At 44.9% G+C, this 21,220-nt stretch overlaps 1 protein-coding gene and 1 long non-coding RNA gene across 6 annotated transcripts; one reads left to right on the top strand and one right to left on the bottom strand.

Annotated features, from left to right (window-relative positions):
• Window positions 1–1,273: 1,273 nt before the first annotated feature.
• Window positions 1,274–17,331, top strand: LOC127925153 (exportin-1-like). Its single transcript, XM_052509932.1, has 4 exons — window positions 1,274–1,648; window positions 4,502–4,633; window positions 9,799–9,900; window positions 17,260–17,331. The coding sequence occupies exons 1-4, from the start codon at window positions 1,646–1,648 to the stop codon at window positions 17,329–17,331; spliced, it is 309 nt and encodes a 102-aa protein (XP_052365892.1). The 5' UTR covers window positions 1,274–1,645.
• On the bottom strand, window positions 15,033–16,441 carry LOC127925154 (uncharacterized). Of its 5 annotated transcripts, none has more exons than XR_008119880.1 (5): window positions 16,246–16,441; window positions 16,086–16,213; window positions 15,958–16,053; window positions 15,861–15,924; window positions 15,033–15,823 (listed from the first exon to the last, which is right to left on the bottom strand). It is a non-coding gene; the product is annotated as an uncharacterized LOC127925154 (long non-coding RNA). The 5 variants fall into 5 exon arrangements; XR_008119882.1 differs by having other exon boundaries at window positions 16,118–16,213; XR_008119883.1 differs by lacking the exon at window positions 15,958–16,053.
• Window positions 17,332–21,220: the final 3,889 nt, after the last annotated feature.

The following is a 21,220-nucleotide window of genomic DNA, read 5'->3' as shown; positions in this document are numbered from 1 at the left end:
GACGTAACTCAAACGCTGCTTTTTTTCTCTCAAGTTCCTGGAAAGTCGGCAGCCCTGTTTGTTTTTCTTTCAAGGTGGAATTTCTTGGAATTTCACATTGACTTCAAGAGAAGAAGAAGATGAGAGAAAATCTAAGCCAGAGGGGACTATACACACTCTTTCAAACATTTACTGAATGACCTGCATGGCTGAGGACTTCTTGGCTTGTGTGTATATTTCTATATATGGTTTACCTAAATGACTCTTCATTGCTGTTATCTTTCAGGCGTGGCTGTAGTAGGCCAGTGAAGGCATCAAGTTCACACATAGACAGGAAGATACACATTTTTCTGTGTGTAGCCAGCACATATTGTTAAAATAGGCTTAAACCCAAAAGCTTTGTAGAATATGGGTGAATTAACTAATATGATTCAACCCAAATAGCTTTGTAGAATACAGGTGAAATTAACATTTGACAAAAAAAAAGAAAAATGTGAACTTCCACTGGACACCTGCTCGGTCGAACATCTCATTCTAAAATCATGTGCATTACTATGGAGTGTTGCAACTGAGGACAGGCAATATTTGTGCGCTATGCCCTTCAGCACTCGGTGGTCCCATAGAACTTGTGTGGCCTACCACTTAGGGCTGAGCCGTTGTTGCTCCTAGACGTTTCCACTTCACAATAACAGCACTTACTTGACACAGGCAGCTCTAGCAGGGCAGAAATTTGTCAAACTGACTTGTTGTCAAGGTTGCATCATATGACAGTGCCATGTTGAATATCACTGAGCTCTTCAGTACGGGCCATTCTACTGCCAATGTGTGGCTGAAATAGCAGAATCCACTCATTTGAAGGGGTGTCCACATACTTTTGGTCATGTAGTGTGCATTGTAAATCAGACCTGTGCAGAATAGCATGCAATGACAGTGTGCATGGTCTGCTTAATTGATGACCATGTTTGTTTGTGTGCAAAAGTATAGAACATTAAAACCACACACTGATTATTGCACGTGTGTAATAGCCACGTAATGATTGAAAATCTGTCATTAATGTCTCTCTCTATGATAGCTCAAATCACACTGAGCACATTGAATTTGAGGGTAAACAGCGTTGTGTTGCTGGGTAAGGTAGCCTATAGAATAATGGAACGTACGTCCTTCTGAAACCTCGCTCTCAATTATGTTCGCGGATGACTTTACTAGTACGGCTTGCCGACACTAAATCCAGTATTTTTCCATCAAGTGGCACGCTGGGTCACGTGACAGTTAGGGTTTTAAAAAAAACGCTGTCATGTTTGCATCCTTTACAGAGAGTAGCAATGATACGACATATTTGTTTAACTCTCCTAAATTGCAATCGGGACTAATGTTACATGGTCTTTGACGCTAACGTCATGTTCTGAACTGAAGAGGGACACCACATAGCGTGGACATTTCCCTTCCATGTCATTTTTGTAAACTTGTGCAGTGCGCGGATTCATTGTAACCACTCCCACTCGTGGCTGGTGGAAAATTACCAGCAACAGGCTCACGAGTCAGGCGATTGTATTGTGGACTGTATCTCCTTTACCTAATGTAAACACGTTTCCTCTTTGTAATCTCGTGTAGGTTGCACAGCACAGACTAGTGAATTGCAATGTCATGATCACAACAAAACAGCGTGATGGTGAGCTGGGTCGATAACGAAATTAAATGCTGTTGATAAGTCACACATCCTTTTGCAATGGATACAGTGTTGGAAAATTATATTTCTCTAAACGTCAATCAAGTCAAGACTATTGTGCAATACTAGCGACACTTCTCAAGTTGCAAAGTGATTGTTGATTGTTAACAAACGCGCACACAATGGCAAAACAATATTGAAAGCACTATTTGCCATTCACGTTGGAGGCATTGAAAAGTCCATTCTGCAAGATCGGAGTCCGCCCTCTTTTTTCTGACCACGGGCGGAGCAGTCGCGTGGGTGCCTGGACGAATTTAAATTGATTGACAACGGAGTTACCCAATAGAGTTTAAGCAACGATGTCCGTAAAAACAACCCCACCAATGGGAGTGTAAAATGGGCGTGCCGTTAGTCCAAACTTTCCGCGGCGCCATCGGCTGAAAACTAAACCGAGATGGAATCTCCCAGTCTGAACCGGTTTCAACCGGTTATGTGAGTTAGTTGCTTCAACGAGGAGAAGAGGCGCAGGAATACAATCTCTCAAAACCGCCCCGCTGCAACAAAAAAAAAACAACAACATTATAGTTAAAGAATTAAATTGTAAATCAAGGTTTATTTTTTTTTATTTCGTAAAATGAATCGGAGTATATTATTGAGCGTACCGTGATAATAGTTGCGGAATCCACATCTGTGATCCTTATTAACTAGCCATCAATATACACCTTCTGGAATTGGAGCCAGCTAACGTGTCAGAGATAACAGTTAGCCAGTCTATTTCTGACTAAACAACGATATTGTATATAACCTTGTAGCAAGCTTCCCTGTGGGGAAAAAAGCCCATCTTCTTTCAGTCAGAGGCTTGGACTTTTGGTAGGTAACTCAGGGGTGCAAAGTAGCATTTGACTTGGGGGGGGTAAAATATATATATATATTTTAGACTTTAATTTCACTTTTGGAATGTAAAATCCAGAGAGCATCCAGTAATAAAGTGTAACTACTAGGTAGGTAAGTAAGTGGTAACGTTTCTGTGTGATGCACTTTACAAGGGGATGCGGGTGTGTGAGAAAGTCCGCTAGGGTTGGGTGTGAGTGGTGTGGTGATGATAGCAAGCAATGCTGAGGACCGGGGGGACGACAAAAACAAAAAAATAATGAATTCATTCATTCAGTCCTTCCTCAGAAACAGCGTCCGTTGTGTGAGCGGATGCATTTTGTTGCTAGTTTTCTAACGTTAATTGTGTTAACTTTACCAGTGATGCGCCGTGTTTGGACGGCAAAGTTAGTTGTTATTTTAGTAAGGCATAAAAACATTAAGATACATTAGGGTCATAGCTACTTTTCAAACTTTTTTTTTTTTTTTAAAAGCTATTTTGTTAGACGTGTATTACTTGCTGTACTGTCTGGGTAGTAAAGGACGCAAGCCTTCCCTTTGATAAGCGTGGAGTGGGAGGGGTAGGGGAGGCGTGTGTCTGGGAGTCAGGGTGATGATAGCCTGCTATGGAGGACCACACGTTTTACATTTACATTTAAGTCATTTAGCAGACGCTCTTATCCAGAGCGACTTACAAATTGGTGCATTCACCTTATGTTTTCTCTGGAGGCATAGACTTCCTTTTGTCTTGGTATCAACGACAGTCCTATCAATAGCTTGGTACCGAATCAGAATTTAGCCAGGGCAATGCGCTGGTGGTGCTGTGTGTATTTACAATTTTACATTTTTTTTAATCGAATTGAGATCGTTGAATTTTCCCCCAATTGAAACGAACTTGTAAACTAGCCTTACCAGTATCCAGTTTCGCTAACTTGTTATCGTTTACGAAGTGTTGCAGGTAATGGATAAATGTCACGTGGGCTGCTTAGCGCATGTTTTATTGCCGCGTTCAAATCTACTGGGAACTAGTACATCTCTGACTTCAGTTGTCTGAAAAAAAACGAGCTTCTGACTGGGAAAAATCGATTTGAATGGTCATCAAACTCGGGAAGTCGGGCCTCTTTCTAGAGCTCAGACTTTCCCACCCGAAGATCAATGATGTCATGATTTGACTTTGTATTTTTCCATGCACCCAGTTGTTTTGAACGCGGCATTATATAGACCTGGAACGCACCCAATACTACCTAACGTTAACTACACCGTAGCTATCAACCGAAGTTGGTGGTTGTGTTAAGCGAGGAAAAACTGATGGATCGCATCGGATATAAGACGATAAAGCAGCTTATTTCAGTATTCTTCTACATTCGTCAGTGTTTACTGTAAAATTTTAAGGTGTGTTTGAACTTCGAAATAGCCACGCCTGGCAGGTGCAGATGTAAACAAAGTGACGTTCTGTGGCACGTGGTTCGATTGTTTTCTGGAGGTGGCATGATAATGTGATATTTTCAGTATGTCACACATGTTTGTTTATTAAACGATATCAGAAAAAGCTTTTTATGAATTGTCAATATACAACTGTCAGAATACAACAAATACAACTGTTACTGGTGGAGATGGTGAGGAGGGGTGTGTCACAGGAGGTTGCTGTGAGGAGGACAGCTCATACTAATGTCTGGAATGGAATGGTATCAAACGCATGGAAACCGCGTGTTTGATGAGTTCGATATCTTTACATTGATTCCTTTGCTGCCATCACTTTGAGCCATCCTCCCCAATTTAAGGAGCCACCAGCGTTCTGTGTGTGTGTGTAACTGACTGGGGAGCAGGGGAAGGGGGTTAGGAGAGGTGGTTAGCTGGTTGGAATGCTCCATTCATTCACATGACTCTCTGCCTGTTGCTGTTGAATGTTTTCTCTGCCTCTTGTCAGTCATAACACACACACACACACACATAGTCTAACCCCCTCCTTGCTGTCCATCCTTGCAGAGCTCCATGCCAGCAGTTATGACAGTGTTAGCAGATCATGCAGCGCAGCAGCTGCTAGACTTCAGCCAGAAACTAGACATCAACCTGTTGGACAACGTGGTCAACTGTCTGTACCACGGGATCGGAACACAGGTAAGTACTACTGACACTTGACCCCCTTACTACCACTGACTTCCTCCCCCTTACTACCACTGACTTCCTCCCTCTTACTACCACTGACTTCCCCCCTTACTACCACTGACCCCCCTTACTACCACTGACTTCCCCCTTACTACCACTGACTCCCCCTTACTACCACTGACTTCCTCCCCTTACTACCACTGACCCCCCTTACTACCACTGACTTTACCCCCATGACTACCACTGACTCCCCCTTACTACCACTGACTCCCCCTTACTACCACTGACTTTACCCCCATGACTACCACTGACTCCCCCTTACTACCACTGACTCCCCCTTACTACCACTGACTCCCCCTTACTACCACTGACTTTCCCCCTTACTACCACTGACTCCCCCTTACTACCACTGACTCCCCCTTACTACCACTGACTTCCCCCTTACTACCACTGACTTTACCCCCATGACTACCACTGACCCCCCTTACTACCACTGACTTCCCCCTTACTACCACTGACTTCCCTCCCCCTGTAGCTCAGTTGGTAGAGCATGGCGCTTGTAACGCCAGGGTAGTGGGTTCGATCCCCCTTACCACCCTACGTAGAATGTATGCATACATGACTGTAAGTCGCTTTGGATAAAAGCGTCTGCTAAATGGCATATATTATTATTATTATATTACCACCCATACGTAGAATGTATGCACACATGACTGTAAGTCGCTTTGGATAAAAGCGTCTGCTAAATGGCATATATTATTATTATTATTACTACCACTGACTCCCCCTTACTACCACTGACTCCCCCTTACTACCACTGACTTTCCCCCTTACTACCACTGACCCCCTTACTACCACTGACTCCCCCTTACTACCACTGACTCCCCCTTACTACCACTGACTCCCCCTTACTACCACTGACTTTCCCCCTTACTACCACTGACTCCCCCTTACTACCACTGACTCCCCCCTTACTACCACTGACTCCCCCTTACTACCACTGACCCCCCTTACTACCACTGACTCCCCCTTACTACCACTGACTCCCCCTTACTACCACTGACTCCCCCTTACTACCACTGACTCCCCCTTACTACCACTGACTCCCCCTTACTACCACTGACTCCCCCTTACTACCACTGACTCCCCCTTACTACCACTGACTCCCCCTTACTACCACTGACCCCCCCTTACTACCACTGACTTTCCCCCTTACTACCACTGACTTCCCCCTCACTACCACTGACTTCCCCCTTACTACCACTGACTCCCCCTTACTACCACTGACTCCCCCTTACTACCACTGACTCCCCCTTGCTACCACTGACTCCCCCTTACTACCACTGACTCCCCCTTACTACCACTGACTTTCCCCCCTTACTACCACTGACTTCCCCCTCACTACCACTGACTCCCCCTTACTACCACTGACTCCCCCCTTACTACCACTGACTCCCCCTTACTACCACTGACTCCCCCTTACTACCACTGACTCCCCCTTACTACCACTGACTCCCCCTTACTACCACTGACTCCCCCTTACTACCACTGACTCCCCCTTACTACCACTGACTCCCCCTTACTACCACTGACTCCCCCTTACTACCACTGACCCCCCCTTACTACCACTGACCCCCTTACTACCACTGACCCCCTACTACCACTGACTCCCCCCTTACTACCACTGACCCCCCTCACTACCACTGACCCCCCTTACTACCACTGACTCCCCCTTACTACCACTGACTTTCCTCCTTACTACCACTGACTCCCCCCCATTACTACCACTGACCCCCCTTACTACCACTGACTCCCCCTTACTACCACTGACTCCCCTTACTACCACTGACCCCCTTACTACCACTGACTCCCCCTTACTACCACTGACTCCCCCTTACTACCACTGACACCCCCTTACTACCACTGACCCCCCTACTACCACTGACTCCCCCTACTACCACTGACTCCCCCCAGTACTACCACTGACTCCCCCCTCACTACCACTGACTCCCCCCCCTTACTACCACTGACTCCCCCTTACTACCACTGACTTTCCTCCCTTACTACCACTGACTTTCACCCCTTACTACCACTGACCCCCCTTACTACCACTGACCCCCCTTACTACCACTGACTCCCCCCTCCTTACTACCACTGACCCCCCTTACTACCACTGAGATGTGTGGTTGTCCCACCTAGCTATCTTCAGATGAATGTACTAACTGTAAGTCACTTTGGATAAGAGTGTCTGCTAAATTACTCACTAACTGTAAGTTGTCAAGTAACCACAAAGTTAATGGAGTTTTGCGGGATTTGTAATTTTGCTATGATGGTTGCTTGCCCAGGTGCCTTGCTCGGTTTTACTTATAGTTTTTGGGTGGACAGATACAAATTACTATTGCAGAAAATAATGTCTGAAATTGTGATGTATTAACAGGGACATCTTTTCTATCACACTTTGTCATTGGTTGAAGGGTTTAAGTTTAAATGCATCTGCCTTTTTAAATGTTGTGTGTGTGCAGGGCATAAAATGTACCGGTCACTCACGTTTTGGTGTACCAGTCACTCACGTTTTGGTGTATCAGTCACTCACGTTTTGGTGTACCAGTCACTCACGTTTTGGTGTACCAGTCACTCACGTTTTGGTGTACCAGTCACTCACGTTTTGGTGTACCGGCCACTCACGTTTTGGTGTACCAGCCACTCACGTTTCGGTGTACCAGTCACTCACGTTTTCTGTACCAGCCACTCACGTTTCGGTGTACCAGTCACTCACGTTTTTGCGGTGTACCAGCCACTCACGTTTGGTGTACCAGTCACTCACGTTTTGGTGTACCAGTCACTCACGTTTTGGTGTACCAGTCACTCACGTTTTGGTGTACCAGTCACTCACGTTTTGGTGTACCAGTCACTCACGTTTTGGTGTACCGGTCACTCACGTTTTGGTGTACCAGTCACTCACGTTTTGGTGTACCAGTCACTCACGTTTTGGTGTACCAGTCACTCACGTTTTGGTGTACCAGTCACTCACGTTTTGGTGTACCGGTCACTCACGTTTTGGTGTACCAGTCACTCACGTTTTGGTGTACCGGTCACTCACGTTTTGGTGTACCAGTCACTCACGTTTTGGTGTACCAGTCACTCACGTTTTGGTGTACCAGTCACTCACGTTTTGGTGTACCGGTCACTCACGTTTTGGTGTACCGGTCACTCACGTTTTGGTGTACCGGTCACTCACGTTTTGGTGTACCAGTCACTCACGTTTTGGTGTACCGGTCACTCACGTTTTGGTGTACCGGTCACTCACGTTTTGGTGTACCAGTCACTCACGTTTTGGTGTACCGGTCACTCACGTTTTGGTGTACCGGTCACTCACGTTTTGGTGTACCAGTCACTCACGTTTTGGTGTACCGGTCACTCACGTTTCGGTGTACCGGCCACTCACGTTTCGGTGTACCAGCCACTCACGTTTCGGTGTACCAGTCACTCACATTTTTTTACCAGACAAAATAGATTTTTCTGTTAAAAATGGCAGAAATGGATGAGAATGCTTTGTAATGTGTCTAAAACAATACATGTCTTACTAGTAAGAATTAATGTGGTATAGTTCTTATTTATTTCTTATTCTTTTAACCAATATGCCAACGTTTATATGTACGCTACCATTCAAAAGTTTGGGGTCATTTAGAAATGTCCTTGTTTTTGAAAGAAAAAAGCACCTTTTTTTTTGTCCATTAAAATAACATCAAATTGATCAGAAATATAGTGTAGACATTGTTAATTTGGAAAAGACTATTGTAGCTGGAAACGGCTGATTTTTAATGAAATATCTACATAGGCTTACAGAGGCCCATTATCAGCAACCATCTCTCCTGTGTTCCAATGGCACGTTGTGTTAGCTAATCCAAGTTTATCATGTTAAAAGGCTAATTGATCATTAGAAAACCCTTTTGCAATTATGCTTGCTGCCCTTCTAGGCAATAGTTGCTCTGTCCAGTGTCTGTGTTCTTTGCCCATCTTAATCTTTTGTTTTTATTGGCCAGTCTGAGATATGGCTTTTTCCTTGCAACTCTGCCTAGAAGGTCAGCATCCCGGAGTCGCCTCTTCACTGTTGACGTTGAGACTGGTGTTTTGCGGATACTATTTAATGAAGCTGCCAGTTGAGGACTTGTGAGGCGTCTGTTTCTCAAACTAGACACTCTAATGTACTTGTCCTCTTGCTCAGTTGTGCACCGGGGCCTCCCACTCCTCTTTCTATTCTGGTTAGAGCCAGTTTGCTCTGTTCTGTGAAGGGAGTAGTACACAGCGTTGTACGAGATCTTCAGTTTCCTGGCAATTTCTCCGGTGGAATAGCCTTCATTTATCAGAACAAGAATAGACTGATGAGTTTCAGAAGAAAGGTCTTTGTTTCTGGCCATTTTGAGCCTGTAATCGAACCCACAAATGCTGATGCTCCAGATACCCAACCAGTCTAAAGAAGGCCAGTTTTATTGCTTCTTTAATCACAACAGTTTTCAGCTGTGCTAACATAATTGCAAAAGGGTTTTCTAATGATCAAATAGTATTTTAAAATGATGAACTTGGATAAGCTAACACAACGTGCCATTGGAACACAGGAGTGATGGTTGCTGATAATGGGCCTCTGTACGCCTATGTAGATATTCCATTAAAAGTCAGCCATTTCCAGCTACAATAGTCATTTACAACATTAACAATGTCTACACTGTATTTCTGATCAATTTGATGTTATTTTAATGGACAAAAATGTGCTTTTCTTTCAAAACAAGGACATTTCTAAGTGACCCCAAACTTTTGAATGGTAATGTCTATATTCTTGTTCCATCCCTTTAGATGTGTGTGTATTGGGTAGTTGTTGTGGAATTGTTAGATTACTTGTTAGATATTACTGCACAGTCGGAACTAGAAGCACAAGCATTTCGCTGCACTCGCAATAACATCTGCTAATCATGTGTATGTGACCAATAACATCTGTTAACCCTGTGTATGTGACCAGTAAGATTTGATTAGGTATGAAATGGACATCTTACTCGCCAATGCCAAATCTACCTGCATTTGGCGGGTGTTCATTTTAGTGTGTGTGTGTGTGTGTGTGTGAAAGAGTGTGTGAGCCTATGTTTCAACATGGTATTTCATCCATTCCTGTTCCTGCGTTGCAGCAAAGGCTGGCTCAGGAGGTTCTGACCCAGCTGAAAGAGCACCCGGATGCTTGGACCAGAGTGGACACCATACTGGAGTTCTCCCAGAGCATGAACACCAAAGTAAGTCAAAACCCCGCAGGGAGCACCCGTTGGTGGAGGGTCGCAGCACTTCAGCTGTGAGGAAGTTAGGTGCTGGTAGTTACAACTCACTTGTCACTCAGTCGGTAGAGCACTACGCTTGCAAACGCCAGGATAGTGGGTTCCATTTCCCCCGTCACGTGTATGTAAACGTGTACGCACACATGACTAAAAGTGGATCTGGATGAAAACGTCTGCTAAATGTCAGATACAGTGGTGTTACTTAGGCCTTTTCCCCTTGAGGAGCATGTGGCATCAACAGCAGCGCTCTTACATAGAACAACAACTTTAAACAGGGTTCGATGGATCAAACTAAAACACACACACACTCAAACGTAGGTTATCGTTTAGTTTTGTCTGCCGAGCCCAATGGTAGGTTATCGTTAGTTTTGTCTGCTTAGCCCAATGTTAGGTTATCGTCTAGTTCTGTCTGCCGAGCCCAATGGTAGGTTATCGTGTAGTTCTGTCTGCCGTGCCCAATGGTAGGTTATCGTCTAGTTCTGCCTGCCGAGCCCAATGGTAGGTTATCGTGTAGTTCTGCCTGCCGAGCCCAATGGTAGGTTATCGTTTAGTTCTGTCTGCCGAGCCCAATGGTAGGTTATCGTGTAGTTCTGCCTGCCTGCCAAGCCCAATGGTAGGTTATCGTTTAGTTCTGTCTGCCGAGCCCAATGGTAGGTTATCGTCTGTAGTTCTGTCTGCCGAGCCCAATGGCAGGTTATCGTGTAGTTCTGTCTGCCGAGCCCAATGGTAGGTTATCGTGTAGTTCTGTCTGCCGAGCCCAATGGTAGGTTATCGTTTAGTTCTGTCTGTTATCGATCCCAATGGTAGGTTATCGTGTAGTTCTGTCTGCCGTGCCCAATGGTAGGTTATCGTCTAGTTCTCTGCCGAGCCCAATGGTAGGTTATCGTGTAGTTTTGTCTGCCGAGCCCAATGGTAGGTTATCGTTTAGTTCTGTCTGTCGAGCCCAATGGCAGGTTATCGTGTAGTTCTGTCTGCCGAGCCCAATGGTAGGTTATCGTTTAGTTCTGCCTGTCGAGCCCAATGGTAGGTTATCGTGTAGTTCTGCCTGCCAAGCCCAATGGTAGGTTATCGTGTAGTTCTGCCTGCCAAGCCCAATGGTAGGTTATCGTGTAGTTCTGTCTGCCGAGCCCAATGGTAGGTTATCGTGTAGTTCTGTCTGCCGAGCCCAGTGGTAGGTTATCGTGTAGTTCTGCCTGCCGAGCCCAATGGTAGGTTATCGTCTAGTTCTGCCTGCCGAGCCCAATGGTAGGTTATCGTGTAGTTCTGTCTGCCGAGCCCAATGGTAGGTTATCGTGTAGTTCTGTCTGTCGAGCCCTGTCGTTCTCCCTATGTCACAAATTATCTGATTTGATAGAATATTTGTGGAGGGATGGTTGGTTGTTTTGGTCTGTCTTTGGTGTTGCTAGATTTGGGAGTTGTAACACTGATGTAGGTTTACTCTGTTTCTCCTCCTTAGAGACCCCCTACCACCCCCATTCACCGTCAGCTTGAGTCAAACTAGGCATCTCCACAGTGGAATACCTTAGTATGGTACTCACTACACGTAAATACCTTAGTATGGTACTCACTACACGTAAATACCTTAGTATGGTACTCACTACACGTGAAATACCTTAGTATGGTACTCACTACACGTAAATACCTTAGTATGGTACTCACTACACGTGAAATACCTTAGTATGGTACTCACTACACGTGAAATACCTTAGTATGGTACTCACAATCATAGTGAGCAGTAGTAGCGGTCTCTTTTTGTAAGCACTAACGGAGGATAAGTCCCCTCACAATCATAGTGAGCAGTAGTAGCGGTGTCTTTTTGGGCAAGCCATTGGGGGGGGAGATTAGTGTTTCTTTGTCGTTTGTTGTTGTCTAAACGCTGAAAATGTAACTTATGTTTTGTTCTATGAGATAATCTTCATCAGTTAAAACACATTTTTGTGTGAATGTTTAAAGAATTGATGTAATCAAAAGTAAGCTACCGTTGTGCTGACCATGTAAACATGTTAAATACACTGCAGGCACAGCGTCACCACTAGCCGTTAAATAGCCGTGTAACACAGCTCTGGGATATTGTCAGCCAGAGAACGTTTTAGTTGTGATACCACTAAGTTACTATGTTATATTTGCCTCCCCAGATGGTTTGGTTAGTTGTAAAGGGGTACGCAGACAGGAGGGGGGAGATGCCGTGCTTAGCTTGCCTTTTATAAGAGCTACCTGAAGTCTCCTCTTGACAACACCGTGCAGGGAAACGATAAAACAAGCCCCCTCCCGCTGAAGAGCAAAACAATAGACCATCCTGGTAAGCAGAAAGATCACTACCTTGTTTAGTTAAGTAGTGACGTGAACATCTCTGCGACCTCATGCTGTTCCATTTCTGTGACAGTTGGCAACAGACTTATTTTGAGCACATAAAGACTTCATAGTCCCTAAAGGTCAAAGGTTTTTGTTGTTGCTTGTTGCCCTTCAACCCCGACATCCATTACTAATGTCTTGAGTTGATCTACCAACAGTCTTGTTATAGTTTCAAATTCATTACTTGTCCCAAAATGAGGTCTTTAGAGGAAAAGACAGGAAAGAGGGAATCAGAAAAGGTAAAACACCTCTTGGATTTGTCTAAATTCTGCATTCACCTTTTTTCTCTCCATTTATTGACAAAATAACAGACAACAACAGTGCATCATTTTATTGACAAAAACACTTGTTGTGAACATTTGTTTTTTTTAGTAATTGATAACTACTTTCAAATAACTTTGTTTTCCTAAAGAAATTGAATTGAATTAATTCAAGTTGTTACTACTTCCTATTTGCTATTGATATGAATCCTAATGTTTCCGTTATGTTGATTGGTTGTAATAGGAGGAAAAGGGGTGTGTCTTCCTGTGCACCTTGAAACGGCTAGGCTTTGACGGCAGGCCGACACAAGGTCTACCCTTTTCATTCCCTTTGACTCTGTTCTGTTCAGCACTTTCTATTACATCTGCTTCAGTGGGGTACAGACTGCAGTCATTAGGGAGGAGGGAGTGGGGTACAGACTGCAGTCATTAGGGAGGAGGGAGTGGGGTACAGACTGCAGTCATTAGGGAGGAGGGAGTGGGGTACAGACTGCAGTCATTAGGGAGGAGGGAGTGGGGTACAGACTGCAGTCAGTCATTAGGGAGGAGGGAGTGGGGTACAGACTGCAGTCAGTCAGTCATTAGGGAGGAGGGAGTGGGGTACAGACTGCAGTCATTAGGGAGGAGGGAGTGGGGTACAGACTGCAGTCAGTCAGTCATTAGGGAGGAGGGAGTGGGGTACAGACTGCAGTCAGTCAGTCATTAGGGAGGAGGGAGTGGGGTACAGACTGCAGTCAGTCAGTCATTAGGGAGGAGGGAGTGGGGTACAGACTGCAGTCATTAGGGAGGAGGGAGTGGGGTACAGACTGCAGTCAGTCAGTCATTAGGGAGGAGGGAGTGGGGTACAGACTGCAGTCAGTCAGTCATTAGGGAGGAGGGAGTGGGGTACAGACTGCAGTCAGTCAGTCATTAGGGAGGAGGGAGTGGGGTACAGACTGCAGTCATTAGGGAGGAGGGAGTGGGGTACAGACTGCAGTCATTAGGGTAGAGGAAGTGGGGTACAGACTGAAGTCAGTCATTAGGGTAGAGGGGAGTAGGGTACAGACTTCAGTCAGTCATGAGGAAGTGGGGTACAGACTGCAGTCATTAGGGTAGAGGAAGTGGGGTACAGACTGCAGTCAGTCATTAGGGTAGAGGGAGACTGCAGTCATTAGGTACAGACTGCAGTCAGTCAGTCATTAGGGAGGAGGGAGGGGGTACAGACTGCAGTCAGTCAGTCATTAGGGAGGAGGGAGTGGGGTACAGACTGCAGTCAGTCAGTCATTAGGGAGGAGGGAGTGGGGACTGCAGTCAGTCATTAGGGAGGAGGGAGTGGGGTACAGACTGCAGTCATTAGGGAGGAGGGAGTTGGGTACAGACTGCAGTCATTAGGGAGGAGGAAGTGGGGTACAGACTGCAGTCATTAGGGAGGAGGGAGTGGGGTACAGACTGCAGTCATTAGTAGGGCAGAGAGAGTGGGGTACAGACTGCAGTCAGTAGGGCAGAGAGAGTGGGGTACAGACTGCAGTCAGTAGGGCAGAGAGAGTGGGGTACAGACTGCAGTCAGTAGGGCAGAGAGAGAGTGGGTACAGACTGCAGTCAGTTGGGCAGAGAGAGTGGGGTACAGACTGCAGTCAGTAGGGCAGAGAGAGTGGGGTACAGACTGCAGTCAGTAGGGCAGAGAGAGTGGGGTACAGACTGCAGTCAGTTGGGCAGAGAGAGTGGGGTACAGACTGCAGTCAGTAGGGCAGAGAGAGTGGGGTACAGACTGCAGTCAGTTGGGCAGAGAGAGTGGGGTACAGACTGCAGTCAGTTGGGCAGAGAGAGTGGGGTACAGACTGCAGTCAGTAGGGCAGAGAGAGTGGGGTACAGACTGCAGTCAGTTGGGCAGAGAGAGTGGGGTACAGACTGCAGTCAGTTGGGCAGAGAGAGTGGGGTACAGACTGCAGTCAGTAGGGTCGGTAGGGACAGTAATATTGATGAGGTCTAGTAGTGATATTTCACCTGAAGGGATCACAACTCTTTCTATTTCTACGTCTCTCTCTCTCTCTTTCTGTCTCTCTCGCTCTCTCTCTCTCTCTCTCTCTCTTTATGTCTCTCTCTCTCTCTCTCTCTCTTCTCTCTTCTCTCTCTCTCGCTCTCTCTCTCTCTCGCTCTCTTTCTGTCTCTCTCTCTTGCTCTCTCTTGCTCTCGCTCTCTCTTTCTGTCTCGCTCTCTCTCTTGCTCTGTCTCTCTCTTTCTGCTCTCTCTCTTGCTCTCTTGCTCTCGCTCTCTCTTTCTGTCTCTCTCTCTCTTGCTCTTCTCTTTTCTCTCGCTCTCTCTTTCTGTCTCTCGCTCTCTCTCTTGCTCTCGCGCTCTCTTTCTGTCTCTCGCTCTCTCTCTTGCTCTCTCTCTCTCTTTCTGTCTCTCTCTCTCTCTCTTTCTGTCTCTCTCTCTGCTCTTCTCTCTCTCGCTGTCTCTCTCTCTCTCTGTCTCTCTCTCTCTCTCTCTCTTTCTGTCTCTCTCTTGCTCTGTCTCTCTCTCTCTCTCTTTCTGTCTCTCTCTCTCTGATCTCTCTCTCTCTCTGATCTTCTCTCTCGCTGTCTCTCTCTCTCTCTCTCTCTGCTCTCTCTCTCTCTCTCTTGCTCTTGCTCTTACTCTCTCTCTCCCCCTAAACCTTGCAATGCGGCTCTGGTGGCAGCGGAAAAAAGTGTTGCAAGACCTCACCCTCTTTCATTTTCTTTTTGTCTTGTTTTATTTCTGCCTTGTTTAATTTCTGCCTTGTTTTAATTCTGTCTGGTGATAATTAAAGGTGTATCAGTCAAAAGGTTGTCCAGATGTTCAATAGGCATCGGCTGACACCTGCTATTGGTGGAGACCAACAGTTAGTAGTGATAACAGTGTAGTGCACCTTTAATGAACCCCCCCCAGCTTTAAAACTAACAACGTTCAATCTCATTTATTTGTTGAATCACTGACTGTCTTCCACCTTTTGAAACAGTGATCCCTACTGTCTTCCACCTTACCTTTTGAAACAGTGATCCCTACTGTCTTCCACCTTTTGAAACAGTGATCCCTACTGTCTTCCACCTTTTGAAACAGTGATCCCTACTGTCTTCCACCTTTTGAAACAGTGATCCCTACTGTCTTCCACCTTTTGAAACAGTGATCCCTACTGTCTTCCACCTTTTGAAACAGTGATCCCTACTGTCTTCCACCTTTTGAAACAGTGATCCCTACTGTCTTCCACCTTTTGAAACAGTGATCCCTACTGTCTTCCACCTTTTGAAACAGTGATCCCTACTGTCTTCCACCTTACCTTTTGAAACAGTGATCCCTACTGTCTTCCACCTTTTGAAACAGTGATCCCTACTGTCTTCCACCTTTTGAAACAGTGATCCCTACTGTCTTCCACCTTTTGAAACAGTGATCCCTGCTGTCTTCCCACCTTTTGAAACAGTGATCCCTACTGTCTTCCACCTTTTGAAACAGTGATCCCTACTGTCTTCCACCTTTTGAAACAGTGATCCCTACTGTCTTCCACCTTTTGAAACAGTGATCCCTACTGTCCTCCACCTTTTGAAACAGTGATCCCTGCTGTCTTCCACCTTTTGAAACAGTGATCCCTACTGTCTTCCACCTTTTGAAACAGTGATCCCTACTGTCTTCCACCTTTTGAAACAGTGATCCCTACTGTCTTCCACCTTTTGAAACAGTGATCCCTACCGTCTTCCACCTTTTGAAACAGTGATCCCTACTGTCTTCCACCTTTTGAAACAGTGATCCCTACTGTCTTCCACCTTTTGAAACAGTGATCCCTGCAGTTGAAATACTGTTGATCCAAATAACAATAGACTAAATAATAAAATACAGTATTTTGTAACATTTAAGTCATTTTTAAATGTTTATTTTTACCTACCATTTGATAGATATAGGACAAATGAAAACCTGTGGCTGGTCTTGCTGTTTCTTTTGAGACACACCAGTTTAAGGTGAAAAAATGGTCCGTGTCTAGAATGGTACCCTATTCCCTATATAGTGCACTCCTTTTAACCAGAGCTGGTAGTGCACTATATAAGGGATATGATGTCATTTGGGATGCACACACAACCTGATTATTTTGGTTGTTGTGAGGTTAGAGGTTTGTTAGGTGCAGTAAGACGCCGGTCTTACCCTGGTGGTTCCTAAACAACATTTTAAACCTGCTGACAACCTTTTAAAACAAATTGCTTAGACTAAGTTTGTATATACCAAACCTGCAATGTCTCTCAGGCTACTTGGTTTGACGTAACTAAAAACAATGGTGCGGTGGTAATAATAGTAATATCTTTATTTTATATAGTATTCTTTATTACAAGCAGAATCCGTCACTTTTAAAAACCAAATAAAACAGTAGTATTGAACGAAACAAATGTTGTGTGAGGTGTATTAGTGTTCTTCCCCCTCGGTCGTTCACCTTCTGGTGTGGTCCTGGGAGAAACAGCAGGACTTCTACATGCCTTCAGCCCTACGGTGGCTCGTAGAGACCAAAACTAAACTAGCACTTTTATTGAAATGTTTACTTACTTAAAAATCTGCATGAACAATCCGATTGAAAAGGTTAAAAAAAAATCTCTCTCTATTTTTTTTTTAGACTCAATTCATGTTTTTCTTTTGTTTCTGTTGCTCCAAAATATACACCATGTTTTTAATGTTCAGCGTTGCTATGACCACTGTCACCTAGCGCTGTTTCTCTCCTTGTGCTTTACAGTACTATGCTCTGCAGATTCTGGAAACAGTTATCAAAAACAAGATGGAAGATTCTACCCAGAAACCAGTGTGAAGGTAAGCCTCGCTGCCCCTGCACAAATCACATTTATTTTTAGAAAACCCTTTTATGTCAGCAGTTGTCACTAAGGGCATGACAGTTACCCAGCCCAAGAGCAAGCAATGCAGAATTAATTAATTGAACCTTTATTTAACTAGGCAAGTTAGTTAACCTGTCTGGTACAAGCTCGACAACAGCCAGTGAAATTGCAGGGCTCCAAATTCAAAACAACAGAATTCCAATAATTACAATTCCTCAAACTTACAAGTATTTTACACCATTTTAAAGATAAACTTCTTGTAAATCCAGCCACAGTGTCCGATTTCAAATAGGCTTTACAGCGAAAGCACACCAAATGATTATGTTCGGTCAGCACCAAGTCATAGAAAACCATACAGCCATTTTCCAGCCAAGGAGAGGGCTCATAAAAGTCAGAAATAGCAATTAAATTAATCACTAACCTTTGATGATCTTCATCAGATGGCACTCACAGGACTTCATGTTACACAATAAATGTGTGTTTTGTTCGATAAAGTTCCTCTTTATGTCCGAAAACCTCATTTGAAATGGGTGTGTTATGTTCAGAAATGCATTGTCTCAAACAAACATCCGGTGAAAGTGCAGAGCCACATCAAATAACAGAAATACTCATCATAAACATTGATAAATGATACAAGTGTTAAATATACGAATACAGATAAACTTCTCCTTAATGCAACCGCTGTGTCAGATTTCAAAAAAGGCCTTGCGGCGAAAGCACACTTTGCGATTATGTCAGCACCTTGGCACAGAAACCCATACAGTCATTTTCCAACCAAGGAGAGTGTCACACAAGTCAGAAATTAAAATGAATCACTTACCTTTGATCTTCATCTGGTGGCACTCCCAGGTCTCCATGTTAGACAACAAATGTTTGTTTTGTTCGATAATCTTTAAATAGATAAAGTTCATCTTTATGTCCAAATACCTCCGTTTTGTTGGTGCGTTTAGTACACAAATCCAAAGGCACAATGCGAGCTCTCAAAACCAAGACGAAGTCAAAAAAGTACAATAAAAGATAGTAGAAACATGTCAAACGATGTTTAAAATCAATCCTCAGGTTGTTTTTGTCATAAATAATCACTGATATTTCAACTGGACAAAAGCTTCTTCAATAGAAAAGGAGAAACAAGAAATGCGCGCTCCCGATCACGCGCTTGGCTCATGTCTGTAAATTTCCACTGTCCTCTCATTGAAAGTGCTGTATCTCCCTAATTTTTCAGAGTAAAAGCCTGAAACAGTGCCTAAAGACTGGTCACATGTTGAGGAAGCCATAGAGATCGTGAACTGGGTCCTAAGTCTTTGTATGGTGGATAGGCTTTCAATGGAAAAACAGCCTTTCAAAAAAGTAGTACATCCTGGTTGGATTTTCCTCTGGTTTTCGCCTGCCATATCAGTTCTGTTATACTCACAGACATTATTTTAACAGTTTTGGAAACTTTAGAGTGTTTTCTATCCAAAAATGCATATCCTAGCTTATGGGCCTGAGTAGCAGGCAGTTTAATTTGGGCACGCTTTTCATCCAAAATTCCGAATCCGGCCTCCTACCCTAGTGAGGTAGACGGCCTCCACCGGACAAACCCGGACGACGCTGGGTCAATTGTGCACCGCCCTATGAGACTTCCACTCGGGAGCCCAGTGGCACAGTGTCTATAGAGAAAAACTCCTAGAAGGAAGAAATCTAGAGAGGAACCAGGCTCTGAGGGTGGCCAGTCCTCTCCTGGCTGTACTGGGTAGAGAGGGAACCAGGCTCTGAGGGTGGCCAGTCCTCTTCTGGCTGTACTGGGTAGAGAGGAACCAGGCTCTGAGGGGTGGCCAGTCCTCTCCTGGCTGTACTGGGTAGAGAGGAACCAGGCTCTGAGGGGTGGCCAGTCCTCTCCTGGCTGTACTGGGTAGAGAGGAACCAGGCTCTGAGGGTGACCAGTCCTCTCCTGGCTGTACTGGGTAGAGAGGAACCAGGCTCTGAGGGTGGCCAGTCCTCTCCTGGCTGTACTGGGTAGAGAGGAACCAGGCTCTGAGGGTGACCAGTCCTCTCCTGGCTGTACCAGGTGGGCATTAAGGCCAGATTGTTGTAAATCAATCACCTTTCGCCCCTCTCAGCCTTGCTCGCCAACCAATCCATTCCCTCACCTCGTGTCTGAGGACAGGCTGGAGCAGGACATCAGCCTTTAGAATGCGTGTTGACACTACCGTAGGTGAATTTGAACACTGTATCTGTGTCTTAGTTTCATTGCTCTGCATCTTAAGACGCATGTTCTTGCTCATTAAGAGTTGGAGAAGAACCCATGGGGAGAATCAGCTGTCCTTTGGAATATTGCTCTTGACAACTCAAGACGTCTTAATTGTGGAGGCAGCGACACCCCCTCTCTCTCTCTCTCTCTCTCCCTTAACCCGGCCGACGTGCGGTTGCCAAGTTGGGCCGTGTTCCCCTCTAAGCACGCCGGTTAATTTTCTGCTTGGCTGAGTCCTGTTCTGCAGAAAGTCTGGGTTCTGTCTCTGGCAGAACACAAGGGAAAAGCGAGGAGGGAAGAATAAAACATGCTGTTAGTTGCAAAGGGACTTGGTGCTGGAACTTTTTAGCGAAGCCAGCGACCACTGGTGTGAGTCTATCCGTCCCAGCATGTTAATCTTAGTTAAAACATGGAGATGGAAAGCCATGACAGACAGACAGGCCAAGGCTCAATATGTAGGTGGAAGACCTAGCATCAGCTACACAGGAGATCTGATCAATTTAGGTCACGTCAACATTTGAATCATTTTCTTCACTAGGTAGTGTGTATATTAGACTTGGGCGGTATACTGTGTAGCGGGGTATTTGGAACTAGCCACCGAATGGTTTTTTCAATACAGTCTATACTGTATTTCTTTGAAGTTTTTCAATAACATTTTAATATTTCTAGGTACTTTTTAAAGTAAATACCTGCTGTGGAATAGGTTAGGAGATAAAGCAGGTCGGGTTCTTCATTTCTCCTGTCACATTATTTTACATTATGAAGCTTACCGTAGTTCTCCAGAACAGTTGAGTCAGTCATGTGTTTGTAAATAGCACAATGGGAGAAGGCAGGAGTCAAGCTGTGTATTGACAGGGTCGTGTTTTTATATTGATGGTCAGCTGGGTTTTTTTTTTGCTTCAATAGAGTGATCAGGGACATGTAACTATAGTTTTCCTTCTGAAAATACATTGGTGCAACACATTTGGCAGAAAATAACTTTTCATCAGAGGACAACAGAAGTGCAACTTTATTTGGCTGACAGCCACACCACTAAATACTTTTGTAATGAAAAAGGTATTATTTACTAAAACGATGCATGGCCTTCATATTTGTAATGTTTGTCATAAAAAGAATGTAGCCAGCTATGGCTTGGGGTCTTTTGGTCCTACACTTGGTGCTCCGGTACCGCTTGCCATGTGGTAGCAGAGAAACTGTCTATGTCTTGGGTGACTGGAGTCTCTGACAATTTTATGGGCTTTCCTCTGACACTGCCTATTATATAGGTCCTGGATGGCATGAAGCTTGGCCCCAGTGATGTACTGGGCCATACACACTACCCTCTGTAGTGTGCAGTTGCCATACCAGGCAGTGATGCAACCATGCTCTCGATGGTGCAGCTGTAGAACTTTTTGAGGATCTGAGACCCATGCCAAATCTTTTCAGTCTCCTGAGGGCAAAAGATTTTGTCCATGACTGTCTTGTTGTGTTGGGACCATGATAGATCGTTGGTGATGTGGACACCAAGGTAATTCTCGACCCGCTCCACTACAGCTACGTTGATGTTAATGGAGGCCTGTTCGGCCCTCCTTTTCTTGTAATCCACAATCAGCTCTTTTGTGTTGCTCACATTGAGCAAACTTAACGATGGTGTT

This window comes from Oncorhynchus keta, unplaced genomic scaffold (assembly GCF_023373465.1).
Source record: "Oncorhynchus keta strain PuntledgeMale-10-30-2019 unplaced genomic scaffold, Oket_V2 Un_contig_5194_pilon_pilon, whole genome shotgun sequence".
In the NCBI taxonomy this organism is placed as follows: domain Eukaryota; kingdom Metazoa; phylum Chordata; class Actinopteri; order Salmoniformes; family Salmonidae; genus Oncorhynchus; species Oncorhynchus keta.
This window is presented reverse-complemented; position numbering and strand designations above follow the sequence as displayed.